We start from the raw sequence: 26,925 nt of genomic DNA, 5'->3' as shown, positions 1-26,925 counted from the left end.
CTGATTGTGGACTGACAGAGGAGGCGCAGTGGGCAGAGGGGCTGTGTCCATTTTGGCTGCCCGCCGGTGCCGCCGTGACGGTTGGCCGACGGCCGACGGGTGGGTGAGTGGGTTGCGCTGGGTTGGGTTGGGTTGTCGTCGCCGTCGTCTGGTTTCCGTCGACGGGTCAGCCGTCCCGTCCGCCCTTCGGTCCGACTGACCCACCCACCCACCCATCGACGTCCAAAAGGCCTCATCCTCTTTGCCCTCGTTTCCCTCTCTCTCTTCCTTCCATCCACCTCTCTCCCATCCCTTTGCCCCCTCTCTCTCCAGTCCCTGTTCCCGTTCTCCCCCTCTGTCAAGACCCAAACGTCATCCTCTTGGCCCCGCCCAGCGACCGACCTCTTTAACTACATTCAGTCTTTACCGGCCTACCCCTCCTCTCTATCCATCCCTCTCTCTCTCTTTGCCACCCTCCCCGGAACTCCCATCCCTTTCCCCCGCCCAGCCCAACCACCACCTGCCAACATGTTCCAGCGCTCCGCCTTCCTCGCCTTTGTCGCCGGCGTCCTGAGCGTCTCTGCGCTCTACGACCCCGCCCACCTGCCCGCCAAGACCCAGGCCGAGGGCGGCCAGACGTCGTACAACGACTGCCAGACGCGCTACGGCGCCTCGAGCCCCACGGCCAAGTGCGCCAACGCCTTCATCAACAGCATCAAGGACTTCTGCGTCTACGGCCCGCCCAACACCAAGAAGTACGTCACCATCGGCGACTCGGAAGAGGTGCTCGTGTCGTACTGCATGAAGAGCGGCTACGGCACCCGCCTCATCCCCGACGGCACCATCAAGGGCGCCCACTTCCTCAAGACGCCCTCGTTCGTCCAGGTCACGGGCACCGGCGACTTTACCAAGATCCACGTCCAGGCCGGCGACGAGGGCGGCGAGCTCGACCCGCACGGCGCCACCGGCTTCGGCAACCCCATCGGCGGCCTCGTCTTCACCCGCGCCTACACGGGCAACTGGGAGCAGCTGCCCGAGTGGCAGAACTTTATGTCGGCCACTGAGTTCTGCTTCCGGGCGTGCCGCGCCACGGACCCGTACGCCAAGCAGTGGTGCCCGCACATTTACGACGTCATGGGATGCCAGTGGAACGAGCCGGCCAACTACGAGCCGGGCGTCTTTGAGCAGTGCGACGGCACCCAGGGCCAGTGGCCCGGCGTCTACGGCGGCTCCACCTGGTACCAGGGCCAGAACCCCACCCCGGCCGCCCAGCCCGCAGGCCAGAGCTCCAACTGCCGCTACTACCCGTCCATCTCGACGGGCAAGGCCGTCAAGACGCCCAGCAAGAGGTCGATCGAGACCCAGGTCAAGCGCGCCCCCGAGTGGGAGGCCGACATGTAAGGCGGCGTTCCCGTCGCTTTCGCCGCCCCCCTTGCCGTCGTTCGTCGTTCGTCGCTGCTGAGCGCGCCCCATGTCGGCGCAGCTCGCCGTCGTCTGCAGCCAGCAGCGTTGCAGGCGTCGATGTCGTCGTCGTCGTCGTCGTAGTCCTATGCCGCCCCTCCGCCGCCTCGTGTTTTTTTTATGTCGCGCGTCGCGTCGATACTTTTTATCCGCCCCCCTGTGCAGAACTCCTGTTTCCGGGCCGCCTGTTCATTCATCCCCCTATTCGTTCGCTTCCCGCTTTCACCATGGACACTAATCCACCCCCACAAGTCACTCCCTCGCCCCCCGCTTGATCGTCCGTGGCTGGGTCCGCTTCGTTAGATTGTCCGTGATCGCGGCAAGCGGCATGGTCGAGTCCCGCCCCTTGTTGCTGTTGCAGGGCCTGCTCGAGCTTTGGCCTCGTTGCAGCGGCGGTCCCGCCAAGGATAGGCAGGTTCGCACGGTGCGCTCCCTCGCTCAATCCGCCGACGGCCTTGTTTCGGCACCAGAAAAGGCTGAGAAAATGCCGAGGAATTGTGCAAGCAAGGCTTGACCAGCCCGGTCCTCTTCGCTGCTGCTGCTGTTCTGTCGACATCGACCTAGCCACCGACCCTCGGGTGCAGACGAACAAGGGCGATCAGGCTCGACACAGACACAGCAAAACGACACAGATGCAGGGCCTCACTGCCACTTGGAGCGTCTGTTCTTCTATCATTCCTGATTGCTTCTGCTGCAGCCCGGCGGCCATCTACGACTGCACGCTGCCAAAGCCGCGCGGGCACTTCTTGCCAATGGCCGCGGAGCCGCTGCGCATGTAGCAGATCTTTGCGCTGATGCACGCCTCGTCCTCGCACTTTGGGCTCTTGGGGCTGTTGCGGCCCTGGTTGACTGTGAAGCGCTGCACGAGCTCGGGCCGGTGCTCCATCTCGACCGTGAGCCTGTGCCAGAATGTGGCATTGAGCGGCGCGTTCTCCGGCCACACGAGACCGTCGGGCTGCGCGGTAAAGTCGCCGTAGGCCTCGCGGGCCGAGTAGAGGTGCTGGAACACGGGGCCGTGCTGCTCAGTCTCGAGGCTGGGGAACGTGGGCACCTCGGTATAGAACTGGTGCCAGTCCATGACCTCGTACGTCTCCGGGTCCACCTCCATGATGCGCAGCGCCGGATTGACATTGTTGCCCGGCGTCACCGAGGGCGCCATGAAGCTGACGGCGCGCACCGCATCGAGCGTCTGGGCCGCGCCGTCGCCGGCGTAGAAGAGGTTGAACTGGTCCTCGTGCGTGTGTCCGAAAAAGATGTGGACGACGGTCGACGCGAAGCGCTCGACGATGTTGTAGAACAGGTTGGTCGGGTTGTCGAGCGGGTTGCTGCCGTCCCAGCCCGTCAGGACGTGGCCCACGATCCACACGCGCTCGCCCCGCTCCTCGGCGTGGAAGAGCTCGTCGGTAAGGAAGCGCAGCGTGCCGCTGTAGTCGGGGTCCCGCGTGTGGATGTTGTTGAAGACGTTGCCCTTGTACCAGAAATCGGTGTTGATCGTGATGATGCGCAGCCCCTTGCGCGGCATGACCGAGTAACCGGCGTAGTGGGTGCGCACCTGCTCGGCCTCCCTGTGATTGAACCAGCCTTCGGCCTGCGCGGGTGGACGATGGGGTTGGATACGTCAGCAAGCGAGATCCTCTGGCGATGCGATGCGACATATTGGCAGACTCACCTCCCACAGCCGGGCGACATTGTCCCAGTCCCACGAGAACTGCTCGCCCCTCGCGTTGGGCAGCGCGTGCTGCGAGGCGGCGTCGGACGGAGCCGTGTCGTGGTTGCCGATGGCGTTAAAGACGGGGCCGTGACCGAGGAACATCTTCATCAGGTCAAAGACGCTCTGCTGCGTGTAGCGCACCAGGTCCTTGGAAATGTACTGGGCCACGTCGTGGACGACCATGTCGCCGGTGTGGATCGTCATGTCGACCTCGTCGCCGCCGTTGAGGTGGGTGACGCTCTCGAGGGCCGCCACGACGAGCGACCACGGCGTGTCGCACCGGTAGTTGCCCCAGTAGTCGGCCACCTCGGAAATGTTGGCGCGGGGCAGCGTGCCTGGCGCGAACCCGGCGGAAGGGACGAGCGTGCTGTTGTAGGCGTCGGCGCGGCAGCACCGGCCGTTGGTGCATGCCGCCTCGCCCCCGACGAAGAAGCGCGGGTCGACGTGGATGTCGCTCATGTGCAGCACCTTGAGGTTGCCGCCATCCTTGAGCGGCTTGCCGGCGCGGACCTTTTTGGGCGGAGGCGGCGGCGGCGCGCGTCGGTCCTTGCCGCCGTACCAGGCGTCGAGGAACTCGTCGTCGAGCACTCGGGGCGCCGGCAGCGGGCAGCTGGACTTGGCGCCGAGCAGGTTGGCGCAGATGTACTGGGCGTCGGTGCTCGAGGGCGAGTCGAAATCGGCATAGCTGAGGACCTGGGTGTAGACGGCGCCGAGGACGGGCCCGGTGTACTGCGCCTCGCAGCTGGCGTTGGAGGCGTACTTGTATCGCTTGCACAGGTCGATCATGACCGCGGGCGCCGCCTTGGGATAGGTGCGGGCGAGCTGCTGTGCGACCTTGAGTGAGGCGAGGCACTTGTCGCACGACGGCTGGGTTCCGTCGAGGATGGCCGAGATGTTGCGCTCGATGGCGGCGGCGTAGTCGGTCGCATCGCCCTTCTTGCCCTGGGGCCGGCCGACGGGGACAGGGTAGACGGCATCGGTAGCGGCGGGCGCGGGAGGTACGAGCGTGGGGTTGAGCAGGCTATCCGGGAAGTTTGCGTGGCGGGCGACGTCGGTGACCACGGGGCGCGGTTCGGCGGTGTGGTCGGCGGCGAGGAAGTAGTAGTCTTTGAAGGCCGACGTGGGGAAGGCGCTGGGAGCAGTGTAGGCGGCGGTGTTGTACGCTGCCTTTGGAGCAGAGGCACCGTGGTCGGTGGACGGGGAGGCGGGACCGGGCGCCCTTGCCTCAAAGAGGCGCTGGTCGCGGGCAGGGAAGGCGTAGGCGAAGCCAGCAGTGCAGGCGAGCACGACGGCGAGGAGGCAGACCTTCATCTTGACGGATATCCGGTCGAGATCCGGAGTCGGGGACGACAGGGATAGGGGAGGCGGCCGAGCGGGTGAAGGAGGACGGTCCAGGAGCGAGGTGCGGGCGTCGAGGGCTACGAGCTTGTCGCCGCAAACCTGCTTTTCTAGGTCGGACGACATCGTCGACGTGAGCCTCGCGAGCTGCGAGGGAGCGAACAAGCGGCACGACAAGCTAGGAGGGCCGGAAGGGGAGAGGAGGAGTCTCAGGATCAGGCTCTGGGCATGTCGAGCGGCGGGCAGCGGTCGCGCTTGCCGGATGCCTCTCCGTCGACGACCTGGAAGGCTGCGAGTGGGGGAAAAGAAGCCCACGTTCCTCGGTCTCGGGAGCAAGCAAGTTCAAGAAGGCTTCGGCCGGATGCCGGCATCCATGATGTGCCTACAGTAGTATGCTGGCGCCGTCGATCTGGTGGATTTCTGTCGTCGGTTGGTGGGTCTGATGGAAGCGGGCCAAACAAGCACAAGAGGAACGTGCCGCTCGCTTGCCGCGGCCAGGCCGGCCATCACGAACAGGGTCGACCCCTGATGGCCTTATCCGCGATGCCGGCCATCAACCGGAGGCCCTCGTGGACAGGCCATCATCGCATCTCGTCGGCCATCGCACTTCCGTTCGTAGCTCGGTGCTGCTGCGACATGCATCGAAGGCAACATAAGCAAACAACCCAAGCACGAACAGCCATGGCCAAACGTGGCTCCAGCCATGGCCAAACGTGGCTCCAGCCAGCGATGAACAGCTAAACGAGAGTGAGATTGCCGACGTGCTCGGCCCAATGGCGGAGAAAAGCATTGGCTAAGAAGGGATGCTGGGTATCGTAGATGGCCAAAAGGCCAATCGAGGGCCGAAGCGGCGAGGGGTGCGGAGAGGAACAGCGAGGGAAGAGTACAAGGCGATGTAGGAATCGAAAAGCTTGCGGGAGCCAGGTCGTGAGACTTGGGTGCCGCGTGCGACGAGGAAGAGTCCGGCTCTCCCTCTAACACTGCGACCTGGGGCGATCGTCGCGCTCCCTGGCCATTCAACAAAGGAAAGGAGTGTCCAGAAGGGCGACGTGGGCGTCCCGAAACGAGGCGCCGCCGTGCGTATCAGAGGCGATGACCCGGCACGAAGACGAACAGCACCGTCAAGGCGGCCGTGATCAGGGCAATGAGCAGCAGCACGCCGAGGCTCCGCTGCAACAGCAGCTTCTTGACGTACGGCTCGCGGATGCGAATCAGGTGGAACGGCGTCGTCTCCGACTGCGAGAGGAAGACGAGGATCGGGTCCAGCTCGTACTGATGCGAGATGATGAGCAGCACCGCGATCGAGAACGGCAGGATGACCCAGAGCCGCTTGGTCCTCTCGACGTCGAGGAAGATGAAGCTAAAGCCCGTGGCGAGCGCGGCCCACAGCGCCAGCAGGCCGAGGCTCAGGCGGACCAGCGCAGAGATGGGCGTGAGGTTGCCAAACGCCTTGGAGCGCAGGAAGCGCGGGAAGACGTCGGCCTCCATGGTGCGGAAGACGTACTCCTTCTGGGCGTGGAACATGTCCGGCACGCGGGCGAGCGCGCGCTGCTGCTCCTCGTCCTGCGGATGCGGCAGCGAGCCGGAGCTGATGGGGAAGCTCGTGATGCGCAGCGGCCCGGGGAGGTAGATTTCCTTTTCGCTGCCCGGCAGCAGGTATCGCGCGTAGATTCGCTCGGCGCTGGCCACCAAGTCGATCCGCGTGATGGCCGTCGAGCGCGAGATGACGGTGGGGGCGACGCTGGCGCGCTTAGCCAGCATGTGCTTGCGCTCGGCGCGCGTCTGCTGTGCAAGGTAGTCTGGGTCGCCGGGGAATCGAGGCCCGTTGGTAGGCCTTTCGCCGGTCGTGGTCGCCTCGATGCCATGCGAGAGATTGGAGAAGTCTGGCGTCTCGGCACCGGCGCCGCGTCCGTGGCCGATGCTGCTGCCACCAGCGGGTCCGCCCTGACTGGGAAACTCCTCGAAGCCCTCCTCATTAATGCCGTTGACCTTGTTGTAGATGCTGCCGCGCTCCTTTGCCTCGCGGTAGTAGAGCGGCCAGTCGTCCCGAACGCTCTTGCCGCTCTTTCGCAGGTCCTTGAAGTAGGCGCGGCAAAGGTTCTCGTGCTGCTGGACGTCGAGCCAGAAGTCGAGCGAGTCCTCGGATCCCTCGCGCTGGAGGAAGAGGTAGAAGCAATAGAGGTCGACGGGCGGCGACGTCCTGCGGGCCAGCACCTCTGCAAGCGTTGGCAGCCGCTTGCGAGTCTTTGACGACTGCAGCGCCATCGATCTGCGTTTCTCGGCCATGTCGGGCGGTCGCTCGTCGCGCAGGCCGGGTGGTTCGGGTGGGTCGGCTGAGGGGGCTTGCGGTCGTTCTGTGTGTGCGACTGCTGCTATGTCGAACGCGGGTATAGCCTAGTTGGCGAAGCCTCGGAAGTAGGCTTGGGATACAGAATCAATGTCGATGACGGCGGACGTGTTGAGTGACGCCACGAGGAGTGTGCGAGATGCTGAGAAGACGAAGAGCGAACGGTCGAAAGAGTGTGGTGCGGGACTACGAGGGGGCGATGGCTGGCTGGTGAACTCGGTGCGTGCTACGCAACAGAGCGGATCAGGCTACGAACGCGTCGAGGTGAGGCAGAATGCGAGAGCGAGACGGACAGGCCACGATGAATGTGAGGGAGCCGGGGTAAAGGATGGAGGAGGCCGGGGTGGAAGGTGAGAGGTGAAAGGTGAGGTAGAGAGGCGTGCGCAGGGGTGTTGGGCTGCAACGCGCCTCGCCAGGACCCAGGCTGGCTGGCAGACAGGGCTGCCTGCGTGCTTGCGCCCACCACCGCCGACGCCGCCCCTGGCCCTGGCCTGGCCAGCCAAATCCTCTCGGCACCGAGACGGCCTCGCCCGACCTTTTTCGCTAAGCGGAGCCACCCGCATCGCCGCCCCATACGTTCCGGTTCTTCCTGACCGCTGCTCACCATCACATCCAGTCGATCGCTACACGCCACCCCTTCTTCCAACCCTCACGCCTCAATCACCTGCGCGCCGGACTTGCTGCACCTCTTCCTTGGCCTTTCGCCTGAGCTTATTGCGCCCCCCCGTCATCATGTTCGCTGCACCGACACGGTCCGTCCTGCGGAGGGCGCTCCAGGCCACCGCTGGCCCCTCGTACAGGTCCAGCGCCGCCTTTTCCACGTCAAGGATCGTCTCTAGGGGGCCCAAGGGCGGCAAGGGAAAGGAGCCTGAGGTGGAGGCTGAGCCAGGTGCGTAGACGGTGCCGATCGTCATTCCGAGCGGCTCGCGAGGGTTCCGCTGACCACCCGGATCCTTCCCGACTCGCGCTTCCACGCTTCCGGCTATCGCCGCCGCAGCAGCAGCACAGAAGCCGACAGCGGTCGCGAGCACATCATCGACGCCATCGATCCCGTCGGCCGCGCCACCAGGCACTGTGCTCGCCGGCCTCTCGATCCTGAAAGACAAGGCCGACCCCGTCGCGCTCGAGGACGCTGCGTACCCACCATGGCTCTTCAAGCTGCTCGACGACCCTTCGATCGCCTCTGCCTCGTCCCTCGCCGCCTTCGAGACGGCCGGAATGTCCAAGGGCGAGGCGCGCGCCGCGGCCAAGCGCAACGCCAAGCTCGCCCGCGCCGCCCAGCTGGCAAAGGAAAAGGCCGAGGCAAAGGCGGGCGCTGGCCTCAACAAGGCCGCCCCCGCAACGGACGGAGAGTTCCCCGTCGAGGGCCTCAGCAGCGAGGCAATCTCTGCCGGCCTGGCGGACGCAGCCGTTCGCGGGGAGATCGACCTCCAGGCAGAGACGCGCGAGCGCGAGGAAAAGGAGCGGAAAAAGGCCATGAGGAAGGCCAACAAGGAGAAGATCAAGGCGAGGAACTTTGTCAGCGCTAGCTAGAGATTCCCCTTCCTCCCCGCGCGCTCTCAACTCGACTTGTCAGCGATGCTTCCAATGATGTCCCGCGAGGTGCAGCTGAGGATATCATCGCGCGTGACGGCCTGGCGTCCTGGCGGTGCAATGACGCGACGCGACGACGAGCAGGCTCTGACCAGGGCGGCGGAACAAAGGACTGTATCATGACGGTGGTGGTACAAGTGGCGGTGAGCGGTACTATACATGCGCTGGGAACTGGTCGGCGGATCGGCGGGCGGCGCGCCGAACGGACTGGATGGAGACAAGCGGCGGCAACCGACATCAGAAGCGGCTGCGCTTGACGTTCTGCTGCATCGTGGGTCCGGCGATGCGGCCGCTCTCGGCCTTGCGCTTCTTGCGCTCCATGTCTTCCATCATAATCTTCTCGGCCATCGTCATGGAGCTTGGCGGCTTCGACTTTTTCTTTTCGCCAGCAGCCGTGCTGGAGGACGAGGCGGCTTTGAGAGGGTTGACGCCAAACGCTCGCGGTGCAGCGGCAGCGGCCGGTGCCGACGAGGATGCCTTGGAGGCCTGCTTGAGCGGGTTGAAGCCCATGCGGAAGGCGGGCGTCGCCGAAGCAGAAGCCGCCGACGTAGCAGGTGCCGTCGCCGAGGGCGAGGCGGCGACCGGAGCTTCAGCTGAGCCCGACGACGAAGAAGCGGCCGTGGCGGCCGAGGCAGTCTCGCAGTCCGCTGTCGCCTTCTTGGAGCTCGACGCGAGCGAGATGCCAATCTTGAGCGGGGCGTTGCCGTCGCGCTTCAGACCTTCCTCGACCTTGGGCCCGACGTCGCCCGCGGAGCCTCCGGCGGCCGCCTTTTCCCTCTCTGCGCGTTCAATCTGCTCCTGCAGCAGCTTGCGCGACCGCTGCTCGTCGTCGACCTTGGCGCGGTTCATCTTCTGCAGCGCATCCTGCCGTGCGAGGGCTTCGGGCGAGTTGTCGATCCACGAAATGTACCAGCCCTGCTCGGTCTCCTCGACGTGAACGATGCCCTCCCTGCCGAGGTGCTTGACAAACTCGGAGAGCGTCACCCACTTGGTGGCGTTCATGTGCAGGTGGTGGCGATCGGCGATGTACTCCTGGTAGACCTGGTTGGCGTTGATCCGCCGCGTGCCGAAGCGACGGCTGAGCAGGCGCACGTACTCGCGCTGAAACTCGTCGCTGAACGAGTCGACAATCTTGTTGGGGTTGCCCGACGACGTGAGGGCCTCGATCCGGCGCATGTGCGCCTCCGAGTTGATATGGTTGTTGTAGGCGTTGGCGTCGCGGCAGGGCTTGGAGCACACCTGGCAGTAGAAGCGCAGCTTGGTGAGGCCGCGCGCCTTCATGGCGTTGGCCACCGCCTTGGCGGAGCCCGCTTCTGCCTTTGGCATGGTGCTAACGGTGCGAGGAGTGGAAAGTTGAGGGCCGATGGCTGAGGTGGAACGGAGAGAAGGCGGTCGTCTAGGTGTCGGGCTCAGGGCTAGCGCTCAAACAGGGACCCTTGCTGGTGGAGGCGGCGCCGAGTCTGATCAGTCCAGGCCGGGTCGATCGCGGGGGGCCACAAATTGATTGAGACTCTCGGGTCCGAGGTCGAAGTTCTCTCCCCCCCTGCTTACATGATCGCCATCGGGTGCCCAGCAGTCGGCGGGCCCGGCCGACCCAGCGGCGGCAAACCCGACCGGAAGTCGACCGACCGCCCGCCCGTCCGCCCGCCCGACTCCAACCACGTTTGACGGCAGCCCAGCTTGGTCTGCACCTGGCTGCCCACCCCTTGCGCGCGCGGCGTGCAGTCGCTGGCTCGCACGCTGGCAAATTTTGACTCAGGCGGGCGCTCGCCGTGGCCCCGGCTCCAGCCTGGTCTAGCCTGCCTCTTTTGGGAAGAAGGCGAAAGAGCGAGGACCCTCGCAGCGCGCCCGCAACGCCAGCCGAAGAAGAACAACCAGCCGCCCGCGAGCGAGCAAAAGAAAAGTTTTGCCAACACCGGCCAGCGAGGCCTGCTCGCCGCTGGCACGCGCTCGTCCGCTTCTGCCCAGGCCGACGCTTCCGCCACCGCCCAGCTAGAGGGTATGCCGCTCGCCGCCACCGCCGTCGCCGTCGCCGTTACGTGCGAAGGATGACCGTTCCGCTCGTTGGGAGGCAGGGAAGGTGGGGGGGTCAGGGCGTAGGCTCGCCCGTGGCAGCTGGCTGGGCGCATGTTTCCGCCCGACGCCCGCCCTCCTCGAGCAGGCCAGGCCAGGCCAGGCTACGGCGCCGCCCTCCCTTCGGGTTTGACAGCTGTACGTGTGCTGCTGGCGGTGACCCCGCCCGACGTGGGCCTGACTCGAGTCCGACGAATCACAGCTCCCGAGCCCTGGAGCGTCCGAGCGAGCCCCGGCCGTTTCACTTATCAATCGATGGAAGTTCGCAGCTCGTACCCGGTTGCCACATCGAGTTTCCCTTCCTCCCCTGCCCTGCCTTGCCCTGCCCTGCCCTGCGCCGGTTGCCTTACCTTGCCTTGCCTCGCCCGCCCGCCCGCCTCTGAACCGAACGCACACACGCACGCCCCGCCCTTCGCCCCATCGCGCGTTCACGTTCCACTTTTCTTCCCCTCGCTCCTGGCCCATTCCCCCGCTCCCTTCCCTCCCCACCTCCATATAACCCTTGGTCCTCCATGAGCGCCCGTCTGCCAACCGCCGCCCGTTTCGCCACCAACCTCCTCCGGTCGACCACTTCCATCTTGCCTCGCGCTGCCCCTGCTTCGTTCGCCCCACGACACTTTGCCACCACCGCCACCAAGATGTCCGTCGCCGTCCCCACCGACTACGTGAGTAGCGAAGAGCATCGGGAAGCGCACCGACGTCGACGATGATGGGTTCGCGACCCACACCGCCCAGCGTTCTGGAGCCGCAATGGCTGACCGCCTGTAATCTCCCCGATATTTTTTTTCCCTTTCCCGCCGCTGCAGAACAAGGTCCTCTACCAGCCTCTGGCCGAGGCGGACCCCGAGGTCCAGAGGATCATTGACAATGAGACCTACCGCCAGTTCTCTGGCCTCGAGTTGATCGCTTCCGAGAACCTCACCTCGCTCGCCACGATGGAGGCCAACGGCTCGATCCTCACCAACAAGTACTCCGAGGGTCTGCCCGGCGCCCGCTACTACGGCGGTAACGAGTACATCGACCAGCTCGAGATTCTCTGCCAGCAGCGTGCGCTCAAGGCCTTCAACCTCGACCCCGCCGTCTGGGGCGTCAACGTGCAGCCCTACTCGGGCTCGACGGCCAACTTTGCCACCTTCACTGCGCTCCTGCAGCCCCAGGACCGCATCATGGGTCTCGGCCTGCCCTCGGGCGGCCACCTGACCCACGGCTACTACACCGCCAAGAAGAAGATTTCGGCGTCGTCGATCTACTTCCAGTCGTTCCCCTACCAGGTCGACACCAAGACCGGCTACATTGACTACGAGGGTCTCCACAAGAACGCCGACCTCTTCAAGCCCCGCATGATCATCTGCGGCGGCTCGGCCTACCCGCGCGACTGGGACTACGCCAAGCTCGCCGAGACGGCCAAGGGCCAGGGTGCCTACCTCATGGCCGACATTGCCCACATCTCGGGCCTTGTCGCCGCCCAGGTCCAGAACAACCCCTTCGAGTACTGCGACATTGTCACGACGACGACGCACAAGACGCTGCGCGGCCCGCGCGCCGGTCTCATCTTCTTCCGCAAGGACCGCGACTCGACCATTGAGGGCCGCATTAACGCTGCCGTCTTCCCCGCCTGCCAGGGTGGCCCGCACAACAACACCATCGCCGGCATTGCTGTCGCGCTCAAGCAGGCCGCCGATCCGGCGTTCAAGACGTACGCCGCCCAGGTCATCAAGAATTCGCAGGCGATTGCCAAGGTGCTGTCGTCCAAGGGCTACAAGCTGCAGACTGACGGCTCCGAGAACCACCTGATCCTGTGGGACCTGCGCCCGCTCGGCCTCACTGGCTCCAAGGTTGAGGAGATCTGCGACCTGGCCCACATCACGCTCAACAAGAACGCCGTCAGCGGCGACACGTCGGCGCTCGTCCCCGGCGGTGTCCGCATCGGCACCGGCGCCCTCACCAGCCGTTCGATGACCGAGGGCGACATGGAGAAGGTCGCCGAGTTCCTCCACCGCGTCGTCCAGATCTCGCTCGACATCCAGAAGGTGTCGGGCAAGAAGCTCGTCGACTTCATGAAGGTCGCCCGCGACAACGACGCCGTCAAGCAGCTCAACAAGGACGTCGAGGCGTTTGCCACCAGCTTCCCGCTGCCCGGTGTCCCCGACACCTCGTCGATCAAGAAGCCCTCGGCCTGAGCTGAGCTCGCGTCGCTCTCCGGCTCTTGATCCGTCCCCCCTCTCCTCGGTGCTTATCTTCCACCGTCCCCTTCGTCTCAAGAAGGCCATGCCCCCCTCTCCCGTCCCTTGCATGCGCACTTCAACGTACGCTCTTTTACCCCGCGGCCATGGCCCCTCGCATCCCCCTTCCATCCCCGTATCATAGTTCTCGCAGTCTCTCTTCCTTTCGCTACCGGTGAAAGGAAGCAAGAACAAAACTCACCTTCTCGTAGTCGCATCCAGGTCTCTCTCTATCCCCTCATCCCTTCCCTGCCTCGTTCCCAGTCCACTCTCTTGTACGAACAGATCACGTCACGAAGCCTGCACATGTCATTCAACCGAGCGCGGAGGTTTCTCATGATCTCCCTCCCAAATCAACTCATCGCTTTCTTTCTGTCTGCCTCGCCTGCCTCGCCTGCCTACCTTGCCTGCGGGCGGTCACTGTGTCATAGTCACGAGTCACGAGAATGGACTGAGCCACAACCTGACTGCCGCTGCTCAGCCTGGCCCTGGTGGAGCGGTCGTCGAGCGCCAGCCGTGCGTCGAGTAGATGCGGGTGCGTGGCACTGGGCCCGGAGAGCCGGAGCTTTTGCCACAGTCGCCCTGCTTTCCCGTCCGAGAAGAAAAAACGAATCTCGGTCAAAGGATCTGCCGGCAGCCAGGGAATTTTCCGACTTCCGAGGCTGCTCGATTATTCACATGTTGAGCGGGCGCCCCCCAAAAAGTTTGGGGCGAGTCCGGCGGTCGGGCCAGTTCGGGGAGCGCAGGGCCCGGTGGTTCGCCGTCGTATCGCGCACCCCGGCCATCCGTTGTGCGCCAAACGAGCGGCGGCAAGGACAAGGTCAAGGCGAAGCAGGGGCGTCGCCAGGTAGCCAGGCCAGCCAGGCCAGCCTAGGCCCACGGCTGGTACCGTACCGCGCCTTCTTACGTGACACCGCTGCAACGCAACTCGAGTAGGTCTTCCCATTCGTATCACATCAAGAAAGGCAAGCAAGGTGACTGTGTGATACCGTACCGTACACCTGAGCTCGTGAAAGAGGACGTGCTAGCGACGATAGCTAGCCTGGCACCAAGAGGAGAGATGGAAAGACACGGGACCGATGACACTCGAGGACACTCTCGCATCGAGCAAGCTTGCTCGCGAGGCGAGGCCGGTCGGGAAGGGCGGTGGTGGTGGGTGGCCTGCCTGGCAATGGGGGGCCCTCGGGTCGCAACCGGTCCTGGCCGTGACGGGCGATAAGCTATCCGTCCTCGCTTGCCGCTAGCAGCCTCATTTGTGACGCCAGGATGATGTCGTCGACGAACTCGAAGAACGTGATGGTGGTGTTGGTGGTGGCGTGTGTGTGAGTGTGCGTGTGTGTGAAAGAGCTCTCGGTGGCCGCCAGAGGGGGCGTCTGGATTTGCCACCCGTTGCGCGGCGAGGCGAGCTGAGGCGGAGCGTGGCGAGGCGAGGCGAGGCGGGGCGGAGCGAGGCGAGTGCGTGCGTGTGTGCGTGGCCGAGCAGGCTGGCGGGTGGCGGCGCACGGTGGCCTCTAGCCTGCGCTGTGGCCTCGCCGCCATCCTCCGCCCCAACATTCGGGTCGGCTGGGACCTTGCCCCCCACGGCACGAAATTTTCTGCCCATTTCGACAGGTGCCAGCCTGCCTCTGTGTCGCCGCCACGTAGGGGTATCCCGGCCTCTGCCATTCCGCCTCGCCGACAGCGCAAATCCTCTCGACCGGACGGCGGACCATCACCGCCCCGCGGCTACGCCCAGCGTCTAGGCCTGGCCTCAGCAAACCGTCGCCGCTGCTGAACAGACAAGCAGGGGCCAGCGTGGAGTTTTGGCAGCAGTGCTGTATGGGCCGCGGTACCACGGCAGGGCTCCCATCGGACAGAGCGGGCGCGCCGGCATCCGTAGCCCCCAGCCTGCCCCAGCACCCCATGCTCGCCGCCACCGCCAGGCCGCCTTGGCCGACCGCTATTCGTCGAGTGTTATAAAACCAAGCGCTGACGGCCCATCTCCTCCTCGACATCCGCTCACGCTACCACATACCCCCCACCTCCCTCTTTCCCCCCTCATCCTCTCAGCGCTCTCGCGACTCTGCCCGGAGCAAGTCCTCACGAACGCGTCTGACTCTCACCCCACCGTCACGCTCGGCATATCACCGCAGCCGTTGACATCCACATCACCACCATCACCACTACCACCACCGCCGCTACGACCACCACCGCAGTCGCAGCCGCCATGGCCGCTCAGCTCAAGCAGAGGCCGCAGGCCGCCTCCGTCGAGAAGAAGGAGGAGTTCGCGGACGCCAACATCCCCGACGACTATGTCGCACGCGTGCTGGCCACCGAGAAGCCCCTCCCTCCGATCCAGGCCAAGAACATCCTCAATGAGATCCAATGGGTCTCGTTCATCGCCCTCACCTCGACCCCGATCCTGGCCATCTACGGCATGTTCACCACCAAGCTGTCGGCCGCCACCTTCGCGTGGGCCGCCGTCTACTACTTCTTCACCGGCCTCGGCATCACCGCAGGCTACCACCGCCTGTGGGCCCACCGCGCCTACAACGCCTCGGCGCCACTGCAGTACTTCCTCGCCTGCATGGGCTCCGGCGCCGTCCAGGGCTCGATCCACTGGTGGGCCCGCGGCCACCGCGCCCACCACCGCTACACCGACACCGACCTCGACCCCTACGGTGCGCATTTTGGCCTTTTCTGGTCCCACCTCGGCTGGATGCTCGTCAAGCCGCGCAGGAAGCCCGGTGTGGCCGACATCTCGGACCTGCGCAAGAACCCGGTGATCAAGTTCCAGCACAAGTTCTACCTGCCCCTCATCCTCTTCTGGGGTCTCGCCTTCCCCACGCTCGTCGCCGGCCTCGGCTGGGGTGACTGGAGGGGTGGCTTCTTCTACGCCGCCGTCGCCCGCCTCGTGTTTGTGCACCACTCGACCTTCTGCGTCAACTCGCTGGCCCACTACCTTGGCGAGGCTTCGTTCGACAACAAGATGACGCCCCGCGACCACTTCGTCACCGCGCTCGTCACCATCGGCGAGGGTTACCACAACTTCCACCACCAGTTCCCCATGGACTTCCGCAACGCCATCCAGTGGTACCAGTACGACCCGACCAAGTGGTTCATCTCGCTGATGAGCTACCTCGGCCTCGCCTCGCACCTCAAGACCTTCCCGGACAACGAGGTCAAGAAGGGCCGCCTCGCGATGCAGCTCCAGAAGGCGCACGAGTTTGGCCAGCAGCTCGAGTGGCCCAAGTCGTCGTCGCACCTGCCCGTCATCTCGTGGGACGACTTTGTCGAGGAGTCCAAGACCCGCCCCCTGATTGTCGTCCACGGCTTCATCCACGACGTGTCGTCGTTCATTGACGAGCACCCCGGCGGCCGCCACCTCCTCACCGCCAAGATCGGCAAGGACGCCACCACGGCCTTCCTCGGCGGCGTCTACGACCACTCGAACGCGGCACACAACCTCCTCTCGATGATGCGCGTTGGCGTCCTCGACGGCGGCTACCAGCTGGCCAAGGACGAGCTGGCCAAGGCCGAGCGCGAAAACCGCGCCAACGGCACCAGCAGCAACCGCCCCGCCGGTGCGCCTCCGTCGCCCGTCACCTCGGACGACGAGGACCTGAGCCCCGCCACGCCCACCGACAGCACGCCTCCGGCCGTCACGTCGGCCGTGGCCGCGGCCGCCGAGCAGCTCAACGCGCAGGAGGCTGCCAAGAGGGTCAACAGCAAGGCCGCCGCGTACGTCACCCCTGGCGAGACTTACCAGATTGTCAAGCGCGGCGAGCTCAAGGCCAACGCCAAGGTCGACAACACCAAGTTTGGCAGGTTCCTCTGATCTCCGTAAAAGACTCCTGTCACTTGTCATTGTCGCCTCTGGCTTCTGTCTTCCGCGTCCCTACCCTCCGCTTCCCCTTGCTTGATCTCGACCTCCCCTCGCATGTTTCCCGTTCACGATACATACTAGTCACGACCTTCCGTACTCGCCACTTCGCAGCATAAAAGCGTCCCCCCCCCTGTATCCGTCGCTCTTTCTCTCTCTCCACATCTCACCTATTTCCCCCATCTCCATGGGACATTGTAATTGTTGTTGAATTCATCTCTTGAAGACATCCTTGGCTCCGCGCTGCTGTGCGTCTCCGAGTCCGATGGTTCCGTCTTCGTCCCTTGGACAACCGTGCGTGAAAGTAGTGTCGACCTTCGAAGGCCCCGCTGCACTCGAGCACCAGATGGGGTGGCATGCTCTGGAGCTGCCAATTAGCGCTGACAAGCGGCGTTCTGACCTCGTGTGAGCGCCACAAGGGCTGGCAGCTTCTTGCGGGCGCGAGACGGTCTCGCCCTCCTCTTGCCCCTGGTTGGGCGGGCCAAAGCCTGGCTCAGGAAAAAGGGGGGGCCATCCGGTGAGAGACGCCAATGTCGGATCCGAGCCAGGCTGACCAGCGCTGGACAATCGTCATATAGATGGGCATGCCGGCGACGTGCGCAAGCCGACGTCATCCTGGCCGACTCAACCTCCACCTCGCCTGCCGTGGCCTGCCTCTGGTGGCCTCATGCCCTCGATGCGGCGATCGTGGAGCCCAGCTGGCCTGCTCACCCCTCGGAACGCCCCCGAAGCAGCAGGCTGGCCAGCCAGCCGCTTTAGCCAGGATGCATGGCATGCTGACCTTCTCGAAGTTGCCCTGCCTGCCTGCTCACCGCCTGCTGCTTGGCTTGTCTCAGCAGCCGTGCGTGCCCTTTCCACGCAGGCAGGGTCTCTTGCCCAGACGGCCCCCCCGCCGGGCCGTGCCGCTTTATTTTTCAGGGTCTGGCGAAATCGGTCGATCCAGTCAGCCCGCTCACCAAGCAACTCTGGCTCGACTTAGCGCTTGCTGCTCGAGTTGCTCGAGAGCCTAAGCCTAGACGCAGAGGCAGGCGGTCCATGCTGACCCTTGCCCTGCTCGCCCAGCCTTCTATGGTGCCGCCGACAGTACGACGACACTTAGTCGGCGCTCGAAACAGAGCTCGCGACGACAAGCGGGCCGGTCCCTCGCTCTCGACCTCGACACCGTCCACCTCTCAGCACCATCCGCCACCCATCGCGATCCGTTGCGAGCACCGACGAGGCTTGCTCCCACCACAACGACTGACGCGAGTGCCACAAAGACAGCGACGACGACGACGACGACGACCACCGCTGCTCCACCCGCTCGCGACTGGGGCGATGGCAAGTGCTCGCCAGACGAGGGCGGCGATGGCCTCGCCAGGCAAGCCTCCGCGCCACGCCAAACCGCCACTCATTCACCTGCCGACACCGCCCGGCCTCAGCTTCTCGTCGACGACGGAGCCGCCAGTCATCCCTGACGGCGACGCCATCCCTCGCCGCCCCGTGCTAGAGCGCAGCAAGTCTTCGAAAAAGTGCTCCGTCCACCCCTACCTCTCGGGCAACTACGCACCCGTCACGCTCGAGTACCCGCTGACCGACTGCCTCGTCTCGGGCCAGATCCCCGCCGAGCTGGCGGGCTGCCAGTATGTTCGCAATGGCGGCAACCCCATGGCCAACACCGAGACCGACCGCGACGCCCACTGGTTCGACGCAGACGGCATGCTCGCCGGCGTCCTCTTCCGCACCCTGCCCGACGGCACCATCCAGCCTTCGTTTCTCAACCGCTACATCCTCACCGACCTCGTCCTCTCGACTCCCGAGCGCTCCCGCTACCCCTTTCTGCCCTCGATTGCGACCCTCGTCAATCCGAGGCAGTCGCTCATCAGCGTCCTGCTCGCCATTCTGAGGACGGTGCTGCTGGCATTTCTCACCTGGCTGCCAGGCCTCGGGCTGAAGCGCGACCAGAAGCTCAAGCGCATCGGTGCGGCCAACACCAGCATTTACTGGCACGATGGCAAGGCCATGGCCGGCTGCGAGAGCGGTCCGCCCATGCGCATCATGCTGCCTGGCCTCGAGACCGCTGGCTGGTGGACGGGCGAGGAGGATCCCGAGGAGCAGACGCAGGACGCTGCGTCAACAGCGGGCCCCGTCTCAAAGGAGGAGAAGGGGCGCAAGGGCAAAGGGTGGGGTTCCGGGCCGCCTATCCTGGGCATGCTGCGCGAGTTCACCACGGCTCATGTGAGTGCACATCACGCGTCAAGGCCACTGCAATTGTCCTCCGTGCGACGCATGCTGACTTGACCCTATCCTGTCGCCTCCCTTCGGCTCATCAGCCCCGCGTGGACCCCATCAGCGGCGAGCTCCTGCTCTACCACATGTGCTTCGAACCGCCCTTTCTGCGGGTCACGGTGATCCCAGCAACGCAGAAGGGATCGCAGCCTAACACCAGAAAGCTGCTCGGCGTGCCCGTCCGAGGCCTGTCGCAGCCCAAGATGATGCACGACTTTGGTGCGACACGCACCCGCACCGTCATCCTCGACCTTCCGCTGTCGCTCGACATGATGAACATGGTCAAGGGCAGGCCGATCCTCGACTACGACCCGACCAAGCCGAGCCGGTTTGGCATCTTTCCTCGCCACCAGCCCGATGAGGTGCGCTGGTACGAGAGCCCCGAGGCCTGCTGCGTCTTCCACACGGCCAACAGCTGGGATGGCGAGGACGACTCGGTCAACATGCTGGCGTGCAGGCTCAACAGCGCCACGCTCGTCTACAGCGCAGGCAACCTGCTCCCTCCTTCGCACGTGCTGCCTCCGGCCAACTGCCCGGAGAAGTGCCAGCTCTACTACTGGCGCTTTCAGTCCGAGCCCGAAGAGGTCGCCGAAGTGGCAGCGTCCCGAAGCCGGAGCAGCAAGGGAAAAGCAGAGGGGAACCGCGTGAACGTCATCAGCCACGAGTTTGCGCTCTCCGACATCCCCTTCGAGTTCCCCTCGATCAATGAGGAGCGCGGCCTGCAGGAGGCGAGATACATCTACGGCACCTCTCTCAAGGACGGCACGTTTGACGCGGGTCTGGCCAAGGCGGCCAAGATCGACTGCCTGGTCAAGGTCGACGCCGAGAGGCTGATTCGGCGCGGCAAGCAGCTCTGGAGCCAGGGCAAGCTCGGCCGCGGCGAGAGCGTCGATACGCGCACCGTCGTCGAGGTGCTCGCCCAGCAGCGAGAGCGGGCACCGGGCTCCCCGCCAGACACGATCCAGGTGTTTGAGATGCCACGGGGCTGGTACGCACAGGAGGCCACCCTTGTCCCGCGGGCGCGGAAGGCGGGTCAAGCGGAGCTGGCCGAGGACGATGGATGGCTCATGTTCTACGCGTTTGACGAGAGGACGGGCCTGCACCCAACGTCTGGCGAGGTGCTGCCGGAGGCCACGAGCGAGCTGTGGATCATCGATGCCAAGAGCATGACGGACGTCGTCTGCCGCATCAAGCTTCCGCAAAGAGGTGAGCTTCGGAGACGAACCGTTCGGGCGCATCAGGGCGGTGAATGGATTGGACGTCTTCCGCTGACATGCTATTCTGGCCTCTTCACTATCGTTGCCGCCTCGTCACGACAGTGCCCTACGGTCTGCACGGCAGCCTGTTCAACGAGGAGCAGATCGCCAGCCAGCGGCCGGTGCCGGCGTCGCAGATCCGCACCTGGGCCGATTCGATCAACAACGTGGATCCATTCTCGCTGTCGTCGACGTCCAAGTCGTTTGCTGGCGCCATTGATCTCAAGCTGTCCAAGGACTCGACGCGCAGCAGCGCCGAAATGTACGACGCCTTTCTGCAGCGGCCCATCCACGTCAGCGCTTGGTGGCTCAAGCGCACCATTGAGAGCTGGATCGCCTGAGGGCCGCCCGCGGGCACCCGTCGGTGCCCGTGACCTCAGCTCCTCGGTCATCCAAGTACGCTCCTCGCTGCTGGATCCCCGCTCCCCGCTTCTGTCTGCCTGTCCTGCCCCTGCCCATTTGCATGCATTGCACTCTGTATACTACCGCATCGCTCCTGTTTGATCCGTGGTCGTGTTGCACCGATCGATGGGTATTGCCTCTGCTCGGTGTTGTTTGAGGCGTGAATCGAGGCGGTGGCTGAGCAAGCCGAAGAAGCTGCGAAAGTGGGCGGGCTGCCCGGGTGCGGCCCCGCTTTCTTTGAAAGGCGCCGCGCGCTTTGGCGAGGGTCAGAGGGCCAGGCCAGGCCAGGCAGGCGCAAGGCGGGCAGCCTGCTCCACTTTGGGTCGCCGCCCAACTAGACGGCACCATCGCACCGCCTCGCCCCCCTCAGCACAACCATCACCCTCCAGCTTCAGTCACGCCATCCGCAGCCAGTCAAGGCCTATTCTACACACACTCCGATCGTCATAGCGACTGTCTAACATACCGCGTCCGTCATCCGCACCCAAGGCCACTGCGCCACCCTTCACCATGCCACCCAGGCCCAAGGAAAATGTGAGGACAGGCAGGTGCCAGCTGCCGTTTGCCATCCCTACCAACCCGGCAAGACGAGCGACGCTGACCACGAGCTTGCTCTGATCTCCGCCTGTGCTACCTCCGCATCGCAGGTCTGGAACTATCCCAGACCCCCCGCCCTCCAGCCGACGAGCGCCAGGCTGCGAGTGATCTGGGTCACCCCCTCCAAGCAGGAGCTCACCATTGCCGACACGACGCAGGGCTACCGCGTCCTCGAGACCTCGCACCCGCCCACCTACTACTTCCCTCCCAGCAGCGTGCGCACCGACCTCATCCGCCCCTCAAAGGCCAGGAGGACCATGTGCGAGTGGAAGGGAACCGCCGCCTACCACGACCTCCAGTTCAGCGAGGAGCAGGGCCCCGTCGTGCCTGCCAGGATCTGGTCCTACCCTGAACCCACCCCGGCCTTCTCCAAGATCAAAGACTACCTCTGCTTCTACGCCTCGTCCAAGACCGACCCCGACAGGCTCGGTCACTGGAAATGCGTGAGTTTAGCTTCGAGGCGAGTCGGAGCACCCTATCCACGACGTCGCCCTTGCTCATAGATCGTCTCGACACCACTGCATCGCCCGCACTGCGGCAGATGGTCGACGACGACGAGGTCGTCGCCCAGGAGGGAGACTTCTGTGAGTGACCGCTCCGAACAGTATCTCAGAAGCCGCAGCTGCGAGACTCAACAGAAGGATATCTTACATCCGCCCTCTGATCGGTGCAGACGGCTCCTGGATCACTCCTGAGATCCACGGCGGAGACAAGGGCTTCAAAGGAGGTGAGTTTGTGCTGCAAGCTGTTCGGACGGCGGTACCTCGGCCGGAGAAGGGCAGTGCGGGTGGCGCGAACGGGGCGACGATGTTCGGAGACGGGAGGGTCAGTCTGTCAGCACATCGCTCGGCCGGCGGCGGTGTCGAATCTGGACGTCCCTGCACACAAGACTACTCGGTGAGCACGTCGGTGAAACGGGCCTTTTTGTTCTTTTCTGCCTTCGTGCTCTCCGGGCTGCGAGGAGGAGCCATGTTGCCTTCTCGTGCCCCTTTCTTGCTACGCTTTTCATCCCTTCTTGCTGCTCGCGTCATGGGTCAATTGCTGACAGCCCTGCTGCACTCCGCCGTCCGCCACGTTCAACAGGCCCAGCAATTAACGTGGCAAGCTCCAGCAGCGGGTCGCGCGACCCCATGGCTGCGTACAAGGGCCTCACGTTTGCCGAGACGCTCGAGGACCTCAGCAGTCGCTTCATTGTCAACTTGCCCGCCGACGAGCTTGCAAGCATCGAGCGCATCTGCTTCCAGGTCGAGCAAGGCCACTGGTTCTACGAAGACTTTCTGCGCCCGCTCAACCCGTCGCTCCCATCGCTGGGCCTGCGGCGTTTCTCGTCGTACCTCCTCCACACGTCGTCGATCGCCGTGCCCCTCATCCAGCGGTACATCACCGGCAACGGCGGCAACCAGGATCTCGAGGCGGCCTTCGATGACTTCATGAAGTACAAGACGCGGGTGCCCGTGTGCGGAGCCATCCTGCTCGCGCAAGACTGGAACAAGTGTTTGCTGGTCAAGGGCTGGAAGTCGTCGGCGGCTTGGGGTTTCCCGAAGGGCAAGATCAACCAGGACGAGCCGGAGCGCGACTGTGCGATCCGCGAGGTCCTCGAGGAGACGGGCTACGACTGCGAGTCTCTCCTGCCGCCGGACAGCGAAGACTACCTCGACCTCACGATGAGGGAGCAGCGGATCCGGCTCTACATCGTCCCCGGAGTCAGCGACCAGACAAAGTTCGAAGCGCAGACGCGCAAGGAGATTTCCAAGATTGCCTGGTTCCGGCTGGGCGACCTGCCGACGTGGAAGAAGAGCAAGGAACCGCCGCCGGGCATGGGCGGCAAGTTCTACCTCATCTCGCCCTTCATCGGCAGGCTCAAGCAGTGGATCCACGCCAACAAGCACAGCCACCCGAACCGGCCTCGCTCCGCCCAGCCTGCACCGGGAGCGGGCGACGCAGGAGTGACCGCCCCCAAGGGCGTTGCTGCGGCGGCCGACTACGATGCAGCCACGTCGTCGCCTGCGCCCGCGGCCAAGGCCGCGTCGGCTGTCCCCGCCTTTCCCGACAGCAGCAGCCTCTTTCCCACCTTCTCGACCGGTGCTACTAGCCAACAGAAGCCTGGGCCGCTGCCGGCTCCGCCCACGAGCGAAAAGCTCAAGGCTCTGCTGGGCCTCGGCACTGGCGCCTCGGAGACGGATGCCGTGCCGGTGGGTCAGCCCCGCTCCCAAGCCGGTTTGGACGGTCTCGGCGCGAAAATGATCGAGGCGAGCGGCGATCCTCGTGGCAAGGAGTTGCTAGACCTTCTCCGAGGACCCGGTGCTGTCCCCTCCGTGGGTACATCGAGCGGTGGTCAGCATCTGAGCGAGCAACAGCAGCAGCGGGCCGCTTCCCTCCTGGCAGCCCTCAATGCCGGCCTCGGAGGTGGCGGCGCGGCAGCCAGAAACCATCAGGAGCAGCAAGGTGGAGCGACGCAGGGATTGTCGGCCGGCGGCAACCGGGCGCTTCTGGATCTGATCAATTCGTCGCCGCTGCCAGCAAGCCCCGCGGCGCCGCGCCACGCGCCCCCGCAGCCGTCCGAGTCGCCGCTGCCGGCGCCGCGACCGCAGAAGACGATCCAGGCAGCCAAGCTGCTCAGCATGATTTCTCCCTCGTCGTCGACGTTCCTCGACCACCACCGGCAGCCGTCGCAGACTAGCCTCGGCTCGAGCCACGACTCGCCCGCCACCGCATCAAACGCCGAACACGGCAAGGGCCTGCCCGGCGGCGAGTCATCGTCGGACAGTGTCTTTGCCGCTCTGATGGGCGGTTCTGCTCCGTCCGGCGGACATCAGCAACAGCAGCAGCAGCAGCAGCAGCCACCGACGGCGTCGCCGCAAGCTCCCTCGGGCCAAGCGCAGACGCTGCTGTCGATGCTGTCGCCCGGGTCAAGTGCGGCAACAGCACAGCCCTACCACTCGCCGCAGGCGCCCCACAGCGGGGCGCACCAAGCGCCGCTGCCGCCGCACTACTTTGGTGCGCCCGCATCTCCCTCGCAGCACCGGGGAGGAGCGGGGCAGGCGGATGCGGTGCCGTCCAACGTCGACCTGGCGCGCCTGCTGCACCAATCGGCCATGCGCGACGGCAGCCCCAGCACCGCCTCTGGACCGTCGCCCAACGATATGCTCGCCATCCTCTCTGGGTCGCTCGGAGCCAGACCGCCGCCGCTGCCGCAGGCGCACCAACAGCAGCAGCAGCAGCAGCAGCAGCATCAGTTTCCGCCCCCCTTCTATGGCGGTATGCCTCCCGCGGGCATGATGCCCTTCCCGCCGCCACCGCATCATCATCAACACCCGCACCCGCATCCGGGGCCGCCACCGCCGCATGGCTGGCCATTCGGCGCACCGGGATTCGAAGGTGGACAGAGGTAGACGCACACCAGCGTCGTCAGGGATCCCAAAGCAGGGCGAGGAGGAAACCCGGGCCGAGGGACCGACGGAAACCGACCGCCTTGCAGCAGCCTCCGAGCCGTCCACTGATCCCAAACGCGTACTGACCCAGAACCCGTCTCGCTCGCTCACACTCACGCGCCCACGCGCCGATCTGGGGGTTTATACACAAATGAAAACTTGGATGACGAAGGAGCCGGAACGTGGGGATGGTGAACAGGGGGGGCGGGGTGGTATCTACACGGCTTGCTAACTACGGGACGGGTACATGCTTGGAAGTGACGAGGACGAGTTGCGAGGCTATACCGGTCCGGACCGGTTCGAGAGAGGGATGCTGTGCTACGAGGGGGAAGAGAGGAGCCGCTGGCCGAATCGAATCGTGTCGAGTCCCGATCTTGTTGTCGCGGTCAGAGAGTCGAATGCTACCTAAGTTTGTACGAATGCTGCCGAGTCTGTCTTGTCTTGTGCCGGGTCTGTTTGGGGGCTCGGTCGGTCGGGTCCAAGGCGCCCTTGCCTTCTGTGTTCGATAGGTGATCCCTCCCTGTTGGGGGGTCCTGCGTGCGGTCTGGATCGCCGCTTGTGCGCTCTGCTCCTGCTGAGCGGGCTTGGTGGGGCCGTTGAGTCCCTTTTGGAGATGCAGCGACGGAGCGTGAGCCTACTTGGCTGCTTGCTGCGTTCGTGAGCGTTGAGATGGTGGGTGGATGAAAGGGCCGGAGGAGGCACCGACCAGCGGAAGTCGTTGGCGTCTGCGTAGGCTCCCTCGGAGTCGTCGTCGGCTGCGGCATTGCCGTGGCCGCTGCCTCGAGGTCCGCCGGCCACGTCGCCCGTCTCGACGTGGCGCACCTAACTGTCGCCCATTTCGACATCGCCATCCGCGTCCGGCTGACTGCGGGCAGCGGGGCGTGGCGGCGCCGGTCCTCCTTCGCCGCGCGGTCTTCCACCGTCGCCGGCGGCAGATGCGGCGGCGGGCCGATTGCGGTCGCTGCGTGCGGGCTCGGCCCTCTGTCCCTGGCGGGCACGCTCGGTGTTCTGGAGGCCAGCCACGTACTCGATCGGCACCTCGTCGTGGGGGCCGAGGCCGAGGCTCATGCGCGCAGCCTCGAGCATGTCAGCCATGAAGTCGTCCTCGCTGTCCATGTCGTCGTCGCTGTACAGCAGGTCGTCGCCGTCCAAGATGTCGTCATCGCTGTCCTGGGCACCGCGTCGGGCCTGCTGATCGCGGATGCTCGAGGCACTCTGCTGAAGACCAGTAGAAGGCAGGGCTGCCTGCGCAAGCCCACTTCCGGCGGCGACGGCTCGACTGGGACCTGCGGCCGCTGTAGGGGGGCGGTGAGAGGGTGCACCGCTCTGGCGGCTGTTGCTGCCAGAGGCCGTGCGGCCATCCTGACCGTCGGACTCACGGACCGCACGACCATCGCGTCGCGACTGCGGCGCCTCTGCGTCGCCGACGTCTTCATCGTAGTCGTAGAAGACGGCCTCGTCGGAATCCGAGTCTTCGCCGGCGACACGTCGTGCTCCCGGCGGACGGGCGCCAGCGGCGCCGCCCTCGTTGTGCGTGCCTGGGCGGGCCCCTGATCCGCTGGCGTTCCCGGCTGCGTCGGCGCCGGACTGAGCCCGACCCTGGAAGATGCCGAAGAAACCCTGCAAGCTATCTCGGATGCCACCGAGGCTCCCAGCGACACGGCCGTCAGAAGGGTTGGCTAGAGGGTTAGCGTCCGAAGGGCGAGGCGGTTGGGCCGGAGCACGCTGGGACGGCGCACGCTGAGCAGCGGAGCGTTGAGCAGGCTCGCGCTGGGCTGCGGGACGTTGGGCCGCGGGACGCTGGGCCGGAGCGCGTTCGGGACCAGCTCTGTAGAATGGTCCGGCCAGCCGACGTTCGGCTCGGACCTCGTTGAGCGTCTGGACCGGAGGACGCACTGCCCTCGGATCGAGAAGCGCTGGAGCCGGGCGGTTCTGTGCACCAGCATTCAGGAGCGATGCCGGACGAGTCTGCAGCCCTAGCCCTGCAGCGAGCGCCGCTGTGCGGGCTCGAATGGTCCTGAGGTTGTCCAGCGCAGCGAATAGACGGGCTTGCGCGCCCTCCACCTCGGCGTTGCCCCGCAATCCCGGAGGGATCTCGTACGCGCGTTCGTCGTAAGGATCGAAAGCAGCGCGCTGAGCCCCGGCGTTGATGGGCTGTGCGGGTGCGCGCTGAGCTGCGGCGTTGCGAGGCTGCGCGGCTACACGCTGGGCTCTGGCGTTGCGAGGCTGTGCGGGGGGCTGCTGACCCGCTCGTGCGTTGACGAGTGCAGCAAGACGCTGGGCACGAGCTTCACCGACCGGCTGAGGCGGAGGCTGGCGTCCTTGGGCTCGGGGCCGCGTTGGCCGTCGCCGGCCCACGCGGGCTGGCGTGGACGAGCAGCTCGC

General features: G+C 65.2%; 10 protein-coding genes across 10 annotated transcripts in view; 6 read left to right on the top strand and 4 right to left on the bottom strand.

Annotated features, from left to right (window-relative positions):
* Positions 1-507: 507 nt before the first annotated feature.
* PFL1_01045 (uncharacterized protein) lies at positions 508-1,380 on the top strand (the record flags this gene model as incomplete). Its single annotated transcript, XM_007878545.1, has 1 exon — positions 508-1,380. One exon carries the CDS (start codon positions 508-510, stop codon positions 1,378-1,380), a length of 873 nt encoding a protein of 290 aa, XP_007876736.1.
* Positions 1,381-2,149: 769 nt separating this feature from the next.
* PFL1_01044 (uncharacterized protein) lies at positions 2,150-4,615 on the bottom strand (the record flags this gene model as incomplete). The annotated part of the gene is made up of 2 exons (XM_007878544.1): positions 2,150-3,028; positions 3,110-4,615. The coding sequence occupies 2 exons, from the start codon at positions 4,613-4,615 to the stop codon at positions 2,150-2,152; spliced, it is 2,385 nt and encodes a 794-aa protein (XP_007876735.1).
* Positions 4,616-5,572: 957 nt separating this feature from the next.
* On the bottom strand, positions 5,573-6,775 carry PFL1_01043 (uncharacterized protein; the record flags this gene model as incomplete). Its single annotated transcript, XM_007878543.1, has 1 exon — positions 5,573-6,775. One exon carries the CDS (start codon positions 6,773-6,775, stop codon positions 5,573-5,575), a length of 1,203 nt encoding a protein of 400 aa, XP_007876734.1.
* Positions 6,776-7,568: 793 nt separating this feature from the next.
* On the top strand, positions 7,569-8,369 carry PFL1_01042 (uncharacterized protein; the record flags this gene model as incomplete). Its single annotated transcript, XM_007878542.1, has 2 exons — positions 7,569-7,725; positions 7,834-8,369. The coding sequence occupies 2 exons, from the start codon at positions 7,569-7,571 to the stop codon at positions 8,367-8,369; spliced, it is 693 nt and encodes a 230-aa protein (XP_007876733.1).
* A 297-nt stretch (positions 8,370-8,666) lies between these two features.
* On the bottom strand, positions 8,667-9,755 carry PFL1_01041 (uncharacterized protein; the record flags this gene model as incomplete). Its single annotated transcript, XM_007878541.1, has 1 exon — positions 8,667-9,755. One exon carries the CDS (start codon positions 9,753-9,755, stop codon positions 8,667-8,669), a length of 1,089 nt encoding a protein of 362 aa, XP_007876732.1.
* A 1,259-nt stretch (positions 9,756-11,014) lies between these two features.
* Positions 11,015-12,682, top strand: PFL1_01040 (uncharacterized protein; the record flags this gene model as incomplete). The annotated part of the gene is made up of 2 exons (XM_007878540.1): positions 11,015-11,167; positions 11,309-12,682. The coding sequence occupies 2 exons, from the start codon at positions 11,015-11,017 to the stop codon at positions 12,680-12,682; spliced, it is 1,527 nt and encodes a 508-aa protein (XP_007876731.1).
* Positions 12,683-14,930: 2,248 nt separating this feature from the next.
* Positions 14,931-16,541, top strand: PFL1_01039 (uncharacterized protein; the record flags this gene model as incomplete). Its single annotated transcript, XM_007878539.1, has 1 exon — positions 14,931-16,541. One exon carries the CDS (start codon positions 14,931-14,933, stop codon positions 16,539-16,541), a length of 1,611 nt encoding a protein of 536 aa, XP_007876730.1.
* Positions 16,542-17,933: 1,392 nt separating this feature from the next.
* Positions 17,934-20,451, top strand: PFL1_01038 (uncharacterized protein; the record flags this gene model as incomplete). Its single annotated transcript, XM_007878538.1, has 3 exons — positions 17,934-18,803; positions 18,899-20,060; positions 20,174-20,451. 3 exons carry the CDS (start codon positions 17,934-17,936, stop codon positions 20,449-20,451), a joined length of 2,310 nt encoding a protein of 769 aa, XP_007876729.1.
* A 571-nt stretch (positions 20,452-21,022) lies between these two features.
* On the top strand, positions 21,023-24,501 carry PFL1_01037 (uncharacterized protein; the record flags this gene model as incomplete). Its single annotated transcript, XM_007878537.1, has 5 exons — positions 21,023-21,046; positions 21,160-21,552; positions 21,651-21,693; positions 21,783-21,836; positions 22,193-24,501. The coding sequence occupies 5 exons, from the start codon at positions 21,023-21,025 to the stop codon at positions 24,499-24,501; spliced, it is 2,823 nt and encodes a 940-aa protein (XP_007876728.1).
* Positions 24,502-25,362: 861 nt separating this feature from the next.
* The window catches only part of PFL1_01036 (uncharacterized protein), a gene marked incomplete at both ends in the record, with an annotated part of 3,186 nt that continues 1,623 nt past the window's right edge, over positions 25,363-26,925 (bottom strand). The window contains 2 exons of the mRNA XM_007878536.1: positions 25,363-25,835; positions 25,920-26,714. Of these exons, the coding sequence (XP_007876727.1) occupies positions 25,363-25,835; positions 25,920-26,714 (1,268 nt within the window). The remainder of the gene's footprint in view (positions 25,836-25,919; positions 26,715-26,925) is intronic.

This window comes from Pseudozyma flocculosa (assembly GCF_000417875.1).
Source record: "Pseudozyma flocculosa PF-1 unplaced genomic scaffold scaffold00002, whole genome shotgun sequence".
Classification (NCBI taxonomy): domain Eukaryota; kingdom Fungi; phylum Basidiomycota; class Ustilaginomycetes; order Ustilaginales; family Ustilaginaceae; genus Pseudozyma; species Pseudozyma flocculosa.
This window is presented reverse-complemented; position numbering and strand designations above follow the sequence as displayed.